General features: G+C 59.7%; 2 protein-coding genes across 7 annotated transcripts in view; one reads left to right on the top strand and one right to left on the bottom strand.

The window, feature by feature from the left end:
* Nucleotides 1-7080, top strand: part of RELL2 (RELT like 2) — a 15470-nt gene extending 8390 nt beyond the window's left edge. For all 6 annotated transcript variants that reach the window (XM_027900571.1, XM_027900575.1, XM_027900573.1 and 3 more), the window contains 3 exons: nt 4220-4778; nt 6308-6350; nt 6641-7080. In XM_027900571.1, the coding sequence (XP_027756372.1) occupies nt 4220-4778; nt 6308-6349 (601 nt within the window). In that variant the 3' untranslated portion in view covers nt 6350; nt 6641-7080. The remainder of the gene's footprint in view (nt 1-4219; nt 4779-6307; nt 6351-6640) is intronic.
* Nucleotides 7081-7426: 346 nt separating this feature from the next.
* Nucleotides 7427-13304, bottom strand: FCHSD1 (FCH and double SH3 domains 1). The gene is made up of 19 exons (XM_027900569.1): nt 13177-13304; nt 12706-12803; nt 12303-12348; nt 11404-11477; nt 11018-11162; nt 10804-10940; nt 10667-10730; nt 10432-10560; nt 10150-10272; nt 9973-10068; nt 9788-9895; nt 9578-9682; nt 9166-9396; nt 8858-8941; nt 8611-8767; nt 8321-8526; nt 8116-8212; nt 7971-8038; nt 7427-7829 (listed from the first exon to the last, which is right to left on the bottom strand). Exons 1-19 carry the CDS (start codon nt 13195-13197, stop codon nt 7764-7766), a joined length of 2055 nt encoding a protein of 684 aa, XP_027756370.1. The 5' UTR covers nt 13198-13304; the 3' UTR covers nt 7427-7763.
* Between the last annotated feature and the right edge of the window lie 378 nt (nt 13305-13682).

A 13682-nucleotide genomic window follows, 5' to 3' on the forward strand; every position in this document is an offset into this window, starting at 1 on the left:
ATCTGGAAATGCCTGTGGTATGAGGAGGGCTGTGATGCACCCGTGGCTTCCCTCCTTCTCCAGGAAGGTGACTCAAGCCTGGGTTTTCCTGCTGAGTCAGTGCTGGGCACAGCCCCAGGTCCATGTCCTTTCAGTTGCTGTCCCAGCTCCGTGCAAGCAGGGCTCCTGCTGCCCAACTAGGGGCTTTAGGAACCTCCTCAGTAGGAGAAGGAGGAGGCAGCATGTCCCAGATGCAAGTTACCTCCTACCACCACCAGAATGAAAGAGTGGCTGTGCCGCTCCAGGTTGTTACCTCCAATAGTGTCTGTAATTAGATGACACAGCAGGAATATAAGAATAGGCGAGCGCTCCAGAGACTTCCCACAAATGCTTCTCCAGTCCCCACCTGCTCTCACCTCAAGGGACTTCCTGAGCTTCCTGTGGTCTCTGTGTAGTCACTAACCTGCAGGATAGTTTCTAGGCTCACCCAGATTGCCCCATTCCCCAGCAGAAAGGCTTAGGAAAGTCTTCCAGAGTTCAGCTCCCCACAGTGGTAGTGACTTGGACAGGGTGACAAGCAACTGCCAGTCCCTGGATGGCCACCCACTTGAAGTACAAGGCTGTGTCATGCTCAAATCATGCAGCAGGACTTCATTCAGAGACTGAGCCTTGATGAATCTGCATGTTGTGGTCCAGAGAGACAGTCCTTCCATGGGAATGCTGAGCCAGAGTGGGTGTGGAATCATGGAGTGGTTTGGGTTGGAAGGGACCTCAAAACTCATCTTGTTTCATCCCCTGTCATGGGCAGGGACACCTTCCACTAGCCCAGTTGCTCCAAACCCTGTCCAATGTGGCCTTCAACACTTCCAGGGATCCAGGGGCAGCCACAGCTTCTCTGGGCAACCTGTGCCAGAGCCCCATCACACTCACAGGGAAGAATTTTATCCCAATATCTCATCTAACCCTGCCCTCTGGCAGAGGGAAACCATTCCCCCTGTCCTGTCATGGGGGTTTTTGCACCGTCAGAGCCAGGAGCTTCAGTAGGGAGGTCCTGGGGTTTTATGGGGAACTGGAGAATGGGGGAGACATGCTGGACCTCCCCATGCTGAATTCCAGCTCAGATCATATCTCCCGGGGACTGACAGCTCCTGGTGTCTGGTAAGCCAGGTCTCTGCACAATTGCATATTCATGGCTAATTCATTTCCTGAGGTGTCCAGCTCCATCCACTTCTCCATGTCCTTTGTCCAGGCTCTTTCCAGTCTCCTCTCACTCATCTCTGAGTGCCAGAGAAGATGGTCTCCTTTCCTAAAGGCACCTTCCCTCAAATCTTGGTTTTCTCTCCTTATCGTTGTTAATATCTCATGTCCCACCAACCTTCTCCTTGGGACAGTCATTCCATTTATTCATGACTGTATTTTAAATCCTCAATCTCCTTGGTACAGGGTCCAAATGCTAAGGGACCTATGTGCCCATGAGGTACAAAACCACCTCCAGATTCTGCTTCTTGTTTCCAAGCCTCATGTTTTGCAGATCTTTGATGACTTTCCCGGGACTGCCTTTACTGTGTCTTATTTATGACAAATATCTTGACTGCATGAAGTACCTTGACTCAAGACTGACCCTACATAAACCAGCTTCTTTAACCCATCTCTTGGATCCAAGACCCAACCTCATGTCTTTTTCTCTTTTGTTTTTTGTTTGTTTGGTTTTTTTTCCCTCTTGGACACTGGTTGAGAGTCCAGCCCCCTCCTGCATGGACTGAGTCCTGGTTTTATTAGACACAGGGTTGTGGCTGAAGGACTGGAAAGTATAAGAAATGTGGAGGTCCACCAAGATCATCCGGGGCAGGAGCATGTAGCATGTGAGGAGCCTTTTTTAGCCTGAAGAATTATGAAGGGAGGATCTAACTGTTCTCTAACATTACCCAAAGGGTGGGCAGAGTTTAAATGAAGGTGGAACAAGTCTCTTCTCAGACATGCACAGGGAAGGGCAAGAGGCAAAGGCCATAAATTTCAACAGAAGAAATCCAGAAAAGACATAAGAAAAAACTGTTTCACCACGAAGTGCAGACTTGGGACAGGGTCCTCAGGGGTGGAGGGATCTCTATCCTTGGAGATTTCCAAAACCTGACTGGATGGGGCTCTGGGCAAATTGATTGAGGGTGGGAGATAGCCCAGTTTTGAGCACGGGATGTGACTGGAGACCTCCTGAGGGCTTTATGCACCTGAATTGTTCTGCATTTCCGCAGCAGTCAGGGTTATACGATCTGTATTCTCATATCATAGGATGATTTACCATTTATCTCAGGGCTTTCCCGAAACCAGTTGTTTGCAGTGGCAGAGCTCATCCACCAAGGCATCTGAATCTGATTGTCTGTCCTCAGCCTGATCAGCCACAGTGTGTCACATCCTAGTGAATCAAAAACCTCAGTGATGCTGACGAGGCAGCCAGGCAGAGCTCTCTGCCTTTCCCTCACCAGCCATGGGTTGGTTACGTTACCTCTTGTGTCTTCTCCACTCCAAACCTTGCTCAGTGGCATCACCAAGACATGATTCTGCCACTTGTGCCTCCTCCCAGTCCCTCTTTGGGACCAGAACATTCTTTGGTCCTCCCAAATCACAGCACTGGTGTCTTGTCTCCAAATATCTGGACAGACCTGAAAGGCCACATTTGCTGCTGCTTGGTCTGACCTGAGCAGACCTGTGGGTACCTTTTCTGGAGCTGGAGCATTTCTCCTCTTGACTCTTCCAGAGCAGCATTTCTGACCATACTGAGAGGTTGATGCTGTCCATAGACCGGTCCTCAGCCTGTTGGTGATCTCCAAATCACCTGGCATCTCTTCTTATCTCTCAGACCTCTCTGCTTCTTCCTTCAGAAGCTGCTACACTTGACCTTTGGGTCTTGCTCTTCTTTCAACCCCAGCAGTGCTTGAACTTTGCTGTGGAGTTTTGTTTTGCCCTGGTGCTGACTTGCAGCTGAACCACAGCACATCCAGGGCTGTCAGCAGCTTCTCCATGTGTGATCCAAGTGCAAGGAGAGCGGCAGTGGGTGAGTTATGGGCTGCAGAAGGTCTCTGTGGTGGGATTGGAGTGCTCTGGCTGGTGGACACCAGCTCATCATGGAAGAGATTTCCTGTCTGCTGGTCCAGCAGTGGCTGGCAGTGCTTGTGAGGAGGAGTCATGGCGTGAGTCACAACCAGCTCACTCCCAGATCAGTTTAGGCTTTGCCTACACTTGATCCCTTACAAGCTCAGGGAGTTGGGGCTGTTCAGCCTGGAGAAGAGAAGGATCCAAGGAGACCTTACGGCCCCTTCCAGTGCCTAAAGGGGCCCCAAGAGATTTTGTACAAGGGTCTGGAGTGCCAGGACAAGGGGGAATGGCTTCAAACTGCCAGAGGGCAGGGTTGGATGGGATATTGGGAAGGAATTCTTCCCTGGGAGGGTGGGGAGGTTCTGGCACAGGTTGTCCAGAGAAGCTGTGGCTGCCCCTGGATCCCTGGAAGTATCCAAGGCCAAGTTGGACAGGACTTGGAGCAACCTGGGCTGGTGGAAGGTGTCCCTGCCCATGGCAGGGATTTGGGATGAGATGTCTTTAAGGACCATTCAAACCCAAACCATTCTATGATTCTGTGATCCCTAACCTCTCTACTCCCCATGTGCAATATTGCATCACCTCTGATTCTAAACACACTCTTTGAGGATGTCAGACCAGCTTCTGCAGCTGTTCTCCTGCCCACTTGGGAGCTCTGAGCTGTTACCTGGTCATGGTGGAACCTTGTTGTACCACCCAGGTACCATCCATCACTTGAGGGGATGGTGCAAAGTGTGCTCTGGCAGATTTTAGCTAAACAACTCCTCCTGCCTTTGCTCCCTGTACCCAAATCACTGCCAAAACCTGTCCCTACCCTCACTTAGGGCACACTGTCACCCAGGCTGTGTTTCAGAGCATTTCCAGCCGCTGTGATCCATCTTACTGCTGAGAGGACAAGCTGGCAGGGTCTGCACTAGCCAACATCTGGACTTTCCGTTCCTCCCTTTCTCCTTGTTTTGCTAAAAATGTAGGGAAAGGTGGGGTTAAGTCAGTGTGGGCACTGCTAGAGCAGGAGTGGTGCTGAGTAGGTCTGAAATGTTGGAGATCATGACAAAGAGAGGAGATCCAAGGCTGGAGGTACAGGCAAGCGGGGAATACAGCTGTGGGAGAGGAGGAGAAGGATTTTGATCTGCTCTGCCCCCCATTCCAGGTTTCGTGTCACACACATCGGGAAGAAACCCGTTGTCCAAGAGCAGCAGGACGGCCCCCTGCCCGACGGCAGCCGGGAGCTGAGCACGGAGGATCTGGAGCATAGCAGCGACCGGCTCCAGCGGGAGCGGGCCCGCAACGGGACTGTCCCCACGGGGGGCCTGCAGAACGGAGACATCCAGAGTGGCAAAGGTGTGGAGCAGAGCCTCTCCACCACCCCAGCCCCCAACACACCAGCCAGCTCCGGCACTCGCGACAGCCGTAGGGCGGGCTCGGGGTCCGGCAAGGCAGGCTCGCTGCAGGATGCTGGCACTGCTCCCGGGAGCATGAGCCGCCAGAGGAGGCTCCTGAGCCATCCGGCGCTGGGAGGGTCGAGTCCCAGTATCCCTGGAGAGCTGGCGAGGGAAGGAGCTGGCATGTGCCTGGAGGAGATCGGACTGGGTTCGGCAGATGAAGTGTCGGATATTCATGGGAGCCTGAGTCTACACGAACAGGCTGAGGAGTTGGGGAGAGATGACAGCAGCAGGAGACAACCTGGAGCGGAGGATGAGGAGCAGCAGGTACATTCCTCCTCTTCCTTGTCCCAATGTGGTCCCTTGGGCTGAAGGGGATTGTTTTCTTCCACCCATTTTCCATGTCTGTGGCACATGGAGTCACTGTGACGGGTCCACCGTGGTGGTATCTGTGCTTCCAGGGGAGTAGGGGATGCTGCAGATCCAGCTGCCCCTCGGACAAGGGATGTTTTCCTTTGTGTTTGAGCTCTTTGGGGATATCCATTGCAATCCTGACTTGGTTGAACTCCACCGCTGCCCATGGTGTCCCCAAAACTGCAGCCTCAGCGTGGCCAGCAATGAACAGGCAGGGAGAGATATCTCTAGGAACCTTTCTTGCCCTGAAATCTGGGGAACTGGGAAACCAAATGGTTGGGTTTCCCTGCTCCAGATGAGCTGTGCTTAGAGAGGAGAGCTCACTATGCCTGGAGCTCCAGCACCCTGGTATCTCGCAACCTTCCCACCCAACCACCTTGCTGGAGGAGCCAGAGAGCTCCAGGGTGATGATATAGTTTGCTTGACCATTGGTGACCCCCAGTTTGGGGAATTTGCTCCCTGAAACTGCCTCTGGGATGTTAGCATTGAGCAAATGAGGCTGCTGGTGGTGGGAGCAGACACACAGCATTTCACTCACACACTCACAACATGATTCTGCAGTTGGGATAAGATGATTTTTATGGAAGGGGTTTGGGGAAACACCCCTGGTGTGATGTCAGCAGCCCCAGGAGCTGGTATTGACTCACTCTACAAAACCAGCATGAGGGCATTCCTTTAAAGTCCTTGAAAGAAAAAGGAAGTCAAACTCCTGGGTAAAATTCCTGGCATGCTTCAAGGCCAGGGAGATCCCCTGGCTCTTCCAGCATGGCACATACCAACAGCTCTTGGCACAGGCTGGGATGGGGCAGGACTGGGTCAGTGTAGGAGAGCCTTGGGAAAAAGTGCCTGGTTAGATGCCAACCTAAGGAAAAAGTAGGATCCTGCTGTTTACTCTTTCCCTCTTTGCCTTCTGGTGTCCAGGCTGGAAGGTTGGAGCTGTTTCACTGAAAAGGACAGCCCAGGGCAGTCAGGCAGGACAGAGCCGATGGGCTGTAGCCTTTCTCCAGAGACCTGGAAAGGTGGTGACAGGTCCTTCCATGTCTCACTAATGCCTTGGGTGATGGCTGTGGTACCTCTGATCTATGGGGAAGCAGTTACATGCAGGGCAAGCCCAGGGACGTGATGATGTGTGTCCCCTCTGTGGCTCTAGACTCTTGCCTTGGACCCTCCATGTGGTGTTGAAGTGCTCCAGGACATGGGATCCCAGGAGAATGGTGATGGGACCTCCAAGGGATGTTTGTCACTTGAACCCTCCCCTGCCCTCTCAGGAAATGGGGAAGGGCAGAGATGATGTGTGGGCTGTAGTTGCTCCTGGAGTCTCAGTGGGGTTCTGTCCACTGGCCCAAGGGTTGCTTTTGTGGCCAAGGGACAGCTGGCCCCCACCTCAGCACCCTGCTCCTGCTGACATCCCTCCTCATGCACATCCCTCCTCCATCCCACAGGAGCCCAGCGTTGCGGAGAAGGACTGGAGATCGACAGTGTGACGTGAGTGCTTTGCCCCTTGTCCCCTGGGGCAACGTCCCTCTGGGGTGGGGAGGGGTGGGAGAGTGATGGCAGCGTCCCTGTCCTGGGGGGTCACAGCTTGGTGATGGAGATGGAGAGAAGGTGAACCCCTTCTCCAGGGGTGTCGGTTCCCAATGCTCCAGGTCCCACATGGGCAGGACCATATGTCCAGCCAGAGGCAGTGATGCCAGTGGGCAGACACGGGCCCGTGGGTGGACGTGGAAATGCTATGGTGATGGGGACAAGCTCTATCCTGCCCCTCTCCCCCACAGCTCCTCTCCGTTTCCGGCTGGAGCGTGGACAGGAGGCGCGCAGCCCCCGGCCCCCACGCCGGGCGGAGGGCTCTGCCGTGGGGCAGCCACGGGGGCAGCCGGCCCCGACCCCGGGTGGGCAGCTACGCGCTTGGCATGGCCGGAGCGACGTTACCGACAACCGCGCTCGGCGACAGACCTCATTCCATTGGCAATAGGTACCCGATCCCACCCACCGCACCCGCCCCAGAGACCCCACCGGAGGGCGGGCGGGCAGGCAAGACGGGCAGGACAGCACCCTGCCCCCACTGCCCACCCGACCCCTGCAGCCCCCCCAGCTCCGGGGAAAGGATCAGAGCGGGGGCTGCAGCGAGGGGCGGGGATGGAGGCAGCGGCTCGAGCCCCCCGGGGCGGGAGGCAGCACCCTCCCACCCACCTGGCGCGTTCACTGCAGAGCACAGCCCCCCCCCCCCCCCCCCCCCCCCCCCCCCCCCCCCCCCCCCCCCCCCCCCCCCCCCCCCCCCCCCCCCCCCGGGCATCCCTGCCACGCCGAGCGGGCACAGGCACAAATCCTGCACCGGCGAGGGACCGTGCTGGTCCCCGGGAGATGCTGTCGGAGACAGGAGCTTCCAGCCCCATCCCGGCACAGGAGGGGCCGGAGCCCAGCCCAGGGGCAGGATCACCCCTGGCCAGGCCAGCGGGCAGCCCCGGTGCCTGCCGAGCTTCGGTGTAACTGCCCTGTACATAGACGAGCTATAACCATTAAAGCTGCTGAACACCTCGCCAGCCAACTGGATTTATTTGGAACTGCTCCCCCCACCCACTCCTGCCTGTGGGGGGCCGGCAAGGTCCAGGGGCCAGGGCTGTGCTGGGGGTGCACAGGTGATGCCAGGCAGAAAGGGCAGAGGCAAGAGGTGGGTGAGATGGGGCCTGGCTGTGGCACTGAGCACCCCAAAAAAGGGCTAGCCAGGGTTCCTGGTGCTGTACTGAGATGCAGGAATACTCTGCAAGTGGCACTATGTGGGTTGTAGCCCCTGGAGAGACCAGCTCGGGGCGTGGGGCAGTGCCAGGGACAGCAGCCTATGATGGTTTGCTCGGGCAAAGCTTTCTGGAGGGCAGAGAGGCATGAAGGGGACTCGCAGGGTCAGCTGAAGTGCAGTTCAGGGTCAGACTCAGGGACTCTGCCGGGTGGCGGGGGCGGTGCACGGAGCTGCAAAAAGGAGAGGACAAGCAGTGCCAACATGCTGAGGCCACTCATGCCCCTTGAGACCCCCCAGAGCACACAGGTGACACTGTCCCCTGTCATGGAAGAGCTGGGGGAGGTTTGGGAGGCCTCTGTGATGGGGCTTACTGGCCGGAGTCGAGTGGCTGCCAGGTCCGGAGAGCTCTGCCCGCTGCCCGTGCCATCCTGCCGGCAACCTGGAAGGGCCCAGGAGCTCAGCCCAGCTTTCCAGGCCCTCCCAGCCCCTTCTCAGCTCCGCCCCTCCAGCACTCACCTCCTAATAATGTCTCAGGAGCAGGACTGGGGGTCAGTAGGGCCCTGGTGGCGAGGCCAGGAGGGGAGAAGGGTGGAGGGGACGGTGACGGCAGCTCCTGGGAAGACACAACCAAGAGGGATGGGAAAAATGGGAAGAGGGTCTTTTCCCCCAGCAGACAGGGGGAACAATGCCCAGGAGACACAACAACCCTCCCGCCACTGACCTGCCCCGCCGCCTCTCGGGCCCCGGTGAGCTCCTCCACCACCAGGGAGGGGAAGACGCCGACACGGCCGTCGAAGTCGCCGGTCCAGAAGCCGTCATCCACCTCTCCGGCGGCGCGGGGCAGCACCCGGATGATGGCCCCCTCAGGGAAACTCAGCTCCTCAGGGCTCTGCCCCTCGTAATCGTACAGAGCCCGCACCAGCCAGGCTGTGGGGATGATGGGGAGGGGGCTCAGCACCTTCTACGGTCCTGTCCCCCTCTGTGGGTTAGGGGTGATGGCGCAGCACCCACCTCCAGGCTCTAGGACCAGTTCTGCTGCCATGATGCTGGAGAGCTGGCGGTGCAAAGCAGAGGGTCCCAGGGGGCCGAGCCCGGCCCCTGAATCGCACCCCAGGGACAGCAGGTACTTTTCAGGGACGTAGCCAACCTGGCCTGCCTTGTTCCGAGCCTGAGGGGGCAGAAACCATGTGAACATCCCAGCCTATGGACAGGTAACAGCCCGAGGACCTCCAAATGGTGGGACTCAGTCTGCTCCCACCTTCACCCACTCCTCTGCGTCCCCATCCTCGATGACCTCCAACTCCTCACCCTGGGTGATGGACAGCTCATCCGCCTGGCAGCCCTGCAGGGCACAGGGACAAAATAGCAGGGAGGCTGAAGTGCCATCCCTGGGCAGGCAGGGTGAGAGACCTCCTCCTCTTCCTGCAGGACCACCCCGCCTTCTCACTGGCCCCTGAGCAGCGTTTCCAGCTCACTGGGGTGGAGGAGGTAGGTGAGAGGGACACATTATAGCAATGTGGGGGTCTGTGCAACCAAGCCCTTCCAGCCAAGCCAGCTGGGGCGTACCTGGTACCCAAAGATGACTCGGCAGGTGTAGGGGTAGGTGCGAGCAGCAGGACCAGGCTCATCATCCCCATCTGGCTCGTCACTGTCCTCATAGTCATCAAACTCGGCCGGATCCAGTCCCGTGGGTGTCTCCTCACCTGTCCCCACCATGGCCCCCGCCAACCAGGCGTCCACGTCCAGCCCTGCTGCCCGCAGCAGTGCCAGCCGTGCCTCGGCCTTCACTCGACTGACCTGGGGACACCCACGGTGGGGGGACAGCCAGTCCCAACCCTATCATCCCCATCCCCAGTGTGGCGGCCATGGTGGCAGAGCATCCCCAGGGACACATCCCCAGCACCACATCCCAGTCACCACACCTCTCCATCCCTGTGTCCCCCACCCTGGGGATGACAGACCTGCCTGGGGGACCCACCTCTGCCTTTCGGATGTTTTCCTTTGCTTCTTCCATCTGCCGCTCCACAGCAGCCACTTCCCCCTCTGGCAGCTGCTGCCACCTGGCCTCCAGCTGCTGCAGCACCTGGGCAGGCACCCGCAGGTCAGAGGGTGGTGGGAGCTGCTGAGGGAATGGAAGAGCCCCTCCTTGAGCCCCCCAGCCTGTTCCCTGGGGCAGGACAACACCCACCTCCTCGTTGTGTGCCTTGTTTTTGCGGTCCCGGGCCACACGCGTGGCCCATCGCCGGGCCTCCTTCTCCAGGCTGGCTCCATCATCCCCTGGCGGCAGCAGGCGCACCTGGGAAAGGACATGGGGGTGAGAAGGGCTTGGCTGCACAGACCCTCACATTGCCATAATGTTTCCCTTTCACCTACCTCCTCCACCCCAGTGAGCTGGAAGCGCTGCTCGGGGGCCAGGGAGAAGGCGGGGTGGCCCTGCAGGAAGAGGAGGAGGTCCTGCTCCCGGCACACCTGTGGCAGGGGAGTGGTGTGGGGCCAAGGGGCTCACCTGTGCCCTCCTGTCCCACTCAGCTCCCGGGATGGTGCCGTTACCCGTGCAGATGCCTCCGCAACACCCTGGAACCAGTCCCACGTGGCCCGGCAGGTCTCCACCTCTGTCCGGCTGGTGGCCGACAAGTGCTCCCGGAGCCGCTCGTAGAGGTCCCCATCCAGTGCCTGAGGGAAAGTGGGTGGAAACCCCCACCAGCACTGCCTGCATCCCTCCCAGAGCATCCCTGACCCCACTGTGCTGGCAGGACCCTCCCTGTTGCCCCCCTCACAGCAGCACTGGGGAGATGCTCCTTCTGGGAGCCCAGGAGGGGGCACAGCTCTTACCTGCATGGCCGCAGGCAGCTCCACGCGCTGGTAGTGCTCCAGGTGGGCCGTGGCAGAGACCAGGGCGAAGCTGTACTCATTCTGCACCCCTGCCAGCTGCCTTGAGTGCTCGGCCAGCCGTGCTGAGAACTGTAGGGATGGGGAGAGCAGGGCTTGGTGATGGAGTTGGGGCCACTGCCCATGTCCCCCTGCACCCAACCCCCTGGGTACCCTGCCAGTGCTCCCCGCTGCTGACCTTGGCACTGAGCTTTTGCAGACTGGCCTTGGTGTGAAATATTCGCCGGTCGCTCTTCCGGAGGCTGGGGAGGATGGGAGAGGGATGTGAGACCAACCTGCAGCCATAGCAGCACCCATTTTGTCCCCCATACTCACCGAGCCTCCACGTCAGCCGCCTTGTCCTTGGCCACCTCGCTGCTCCGCTGAAGGTGTGTGAACTGCTTCTTCGCCTTGTCCAGCTCCCTCACTGACTCCAGCAGCTCTGCCTGCGCCTTCTGCAGCCGCTCCATGCCCTGTGGGGAGCGTCAACCGGAGGGAGGACAGCTGTCCCCACTGCCAGGGCACAGGGAACATGTCCTTGCCCTGGTACCTTCTTGAGCATCCTTTCCTTGGAGAAGCGGGCGGTGCGGGTGGCCTCGGTGGCCAGGGCGCGGTAGCTCTCTGAGGCGGTGACACGGACCTGCCCGGCGTGCGCCGTCCCCTCAATGATGCCCTTCCAGACAGCAGCCACGGTCCTGCAGGCACAGGGTTAATGTAGGGCAGGCACTCCCTGCCCCACTGCCAGCTTTTGGTACAACCGTCAGGACAGACAGCACCCCCAGCCCTCCGAGTGGAGGGCATCGCACCCATTGGGACATCCCACCCAGGACTGCATCTCTGGATCTGAGTCCTGGTTGGCATTAGGCATCTCCCAGGTGGGACGCCATAACCAGCCCTGGCCCCTTGTCCCCACCCCTGTCCCTGTCCCCAGCCCACCTTGAGTCACTGGCCTCGCCGCGGCCCCGCTGCCAGTCTCTCTTCACAAATTGGCTTGCCAGTCTCTGCAGTGCCTGAGGACAGACCTGGCATCACTGGCACTCCCCATCCCTTCTGAGCACCTCAGCACCCACTGTCCTGCTCTGGGCCTGAAACTGGGCTCCCCCGCACTGGCTGCCCACCCCATGAGCCCAGGGACACACATGTTCCTCCAGAATAGGGACACCCCCCACCTCCAGTAGCTCAGTGTTAGCAGGGAGCAGCCACCAGAAGGTCACCCTGTTGTGTCTTTTGGGACAGAAGCTCTGCAAGGGGATACCACCGAGGGACACTGGCTACAGACACAGGGCAGAAGAGCCCCCAGGAAAGCAAAGTACAGACAGACCCCAACCCTGGGGGGACAATTCACCCACAGTTCAGGGGGGTGAGGCAGTGGGGTGACACAGTACTTGGCTGAAGGAAGGGGGGGACACAGTCCTGCTGCAGTATGTCCCCAAGGGATGCTGTGGGAACATCTCACAGCAAAAACAAGCGCTGACATTTCAGAGCAGCGCCCTGCGATGACCCAGCAGACAGCAGAGGCCAGCAGTCCCCCCCCCCGCCCTGCAGGGTTTTCCCTCCAGGCTCCCAAAACACCCGAGGTTTGGGCCATGCTGTGCTCAGCAAAGCCCCTGGTGAGTGCCTGAACAGGGATGGGGTCCCCTCAGCAAGGAACATGCCAACTGTCCATCTGCCACCACCCCCTGGGACCAACAAAGAGCTGCCAAGCCTGGATAATTGCCAAGGCTGCCCATTTCTTGCATGAGGCTGTGCCCAGCTCTGGACATCCCAAACATGCAGGATAGGGCCCACGGCTCCCCAGGGCATTAGTCCTGGATCTGGCAGCACCTCCTCCTTACCTGCCCATACTCCCTGTCAATGGCGGCCCTCTGCTTGCTGTAGGACCTGGGGGGAGAGGCGACATGGGGGAGGCATGGACACACAGAGAGCAGCAGGGACAGGTCATCCCTGCCATCCACCCTGCCATCCCCCCTGCCACCATCCCTCTGCCAGCACCTCCTGTCATCACCCCCTGCTTTTGTACTCCTGCCATCACCCCTGACACCACCCTGCACCTCAATGTCCCCATCAGGCCACCCCAGACGCTGATGGAGCCCATGACCTCGAGGCGCCAGGCCCATATTGAGCCACGCCTCGTCCCTGGCCCATCCGTGGGATGAGCTGCCTGGTCTCAGATCAGGGACACACACACACACCAGTGGGATGAGCTGCCCAGTCTCAGCTCTATGGGTGGGGTCGTACCTGATGTCCTCCAGCAGCTCGGCGTCCCGCTGCTGCTTGCTCTGCAGGCCCGAGATCTGCTCCAGGATGTGGACCCGCAGCTCCTGGGTGAGCTTGACCTGCGAGACCGATCGGCTCACGGCGCCGGCTGTGATGGGGTGAGGGGATGGGGTGCTTGGCCGGGGGGCGCGGAATGGATGCAGAGATGGGGTGCGCGGAGGGGGTACGGGGATGGGATGCGGGAATGGGGTGCAGAGATGGGGTACGTGGAGGGGGTGCGGGAATGGGGTGCGTGGAGGGGGTGCGAGAATTCACTGATCCCTAGCTGGGGTACCGGTCTCCACCGCCCCTCCTCCTGGGTGCCCTCCAGCCACAGCCCCGCGTCCTCAGCCCCGGTGAGGGTCCGCTGGGGGCGAGTCCCGGTTGCGGCTGCAGGACACGGCAGCACGGGAGGACGTGGTCTCGATCGCTCGCCCCGTGCCCCGACCTTACCTTGCGCGGCGGCGGCTGCATCGCTCCGTTCCCCCGGTGTCGTCCTGATCCCGGTCCCGGTCTCGATCCCGATTCCGACCCCGATCTCGGTGCCCGATCGCGTGTACAGAGCCCGGAACTGCCGGGACGGGCCCGGCCCCGCCCCCAACAGACCCCGCCCCATCAGACCCCGTCCCCGGACACGCCCCTAGCCATTACCCTGGAGGCTCTGGGGAAGCCCCGCCCACCACGCCGGTCAAGCCACGCCCACCGCGGTGGCTTCTGCGCCCCCTGGCGGCCGATGAGGCTCGAACGGGGGCACGCGGGACCGGGGGACAAGGACATGGGGACACAGGACAGGGGGACACGGGACAGGGGGACACGGGGACATGAGGACACGGACAGGCTGACACGGACAGGGGGGCACGGGACATGTGGACACGGGACAGGGGGACACCGGGATATGGGGACACGGACAGGGGGACACGGGACAGGGGGACACAGGACAGGGAGACACGGACAGGGGG

The sequence above is a fragment of the Empidonax traillii genome, unplaced genomic scaffold (assembly GCF_003031625.1).
Source record: "Empidonax traillii isolate 1590-97213 ecotype Southwest subspecies unplaced genomic scaffold, ASM303162v1 scaffold740:size344948, whole genome shotgun sequence".
Taxonomy (NCBI): Eukaryota; Metazoa; Chordata; class Aves; order Passeriformes; family Tyrannidae; genus Empidonax; species Empidonax traillii.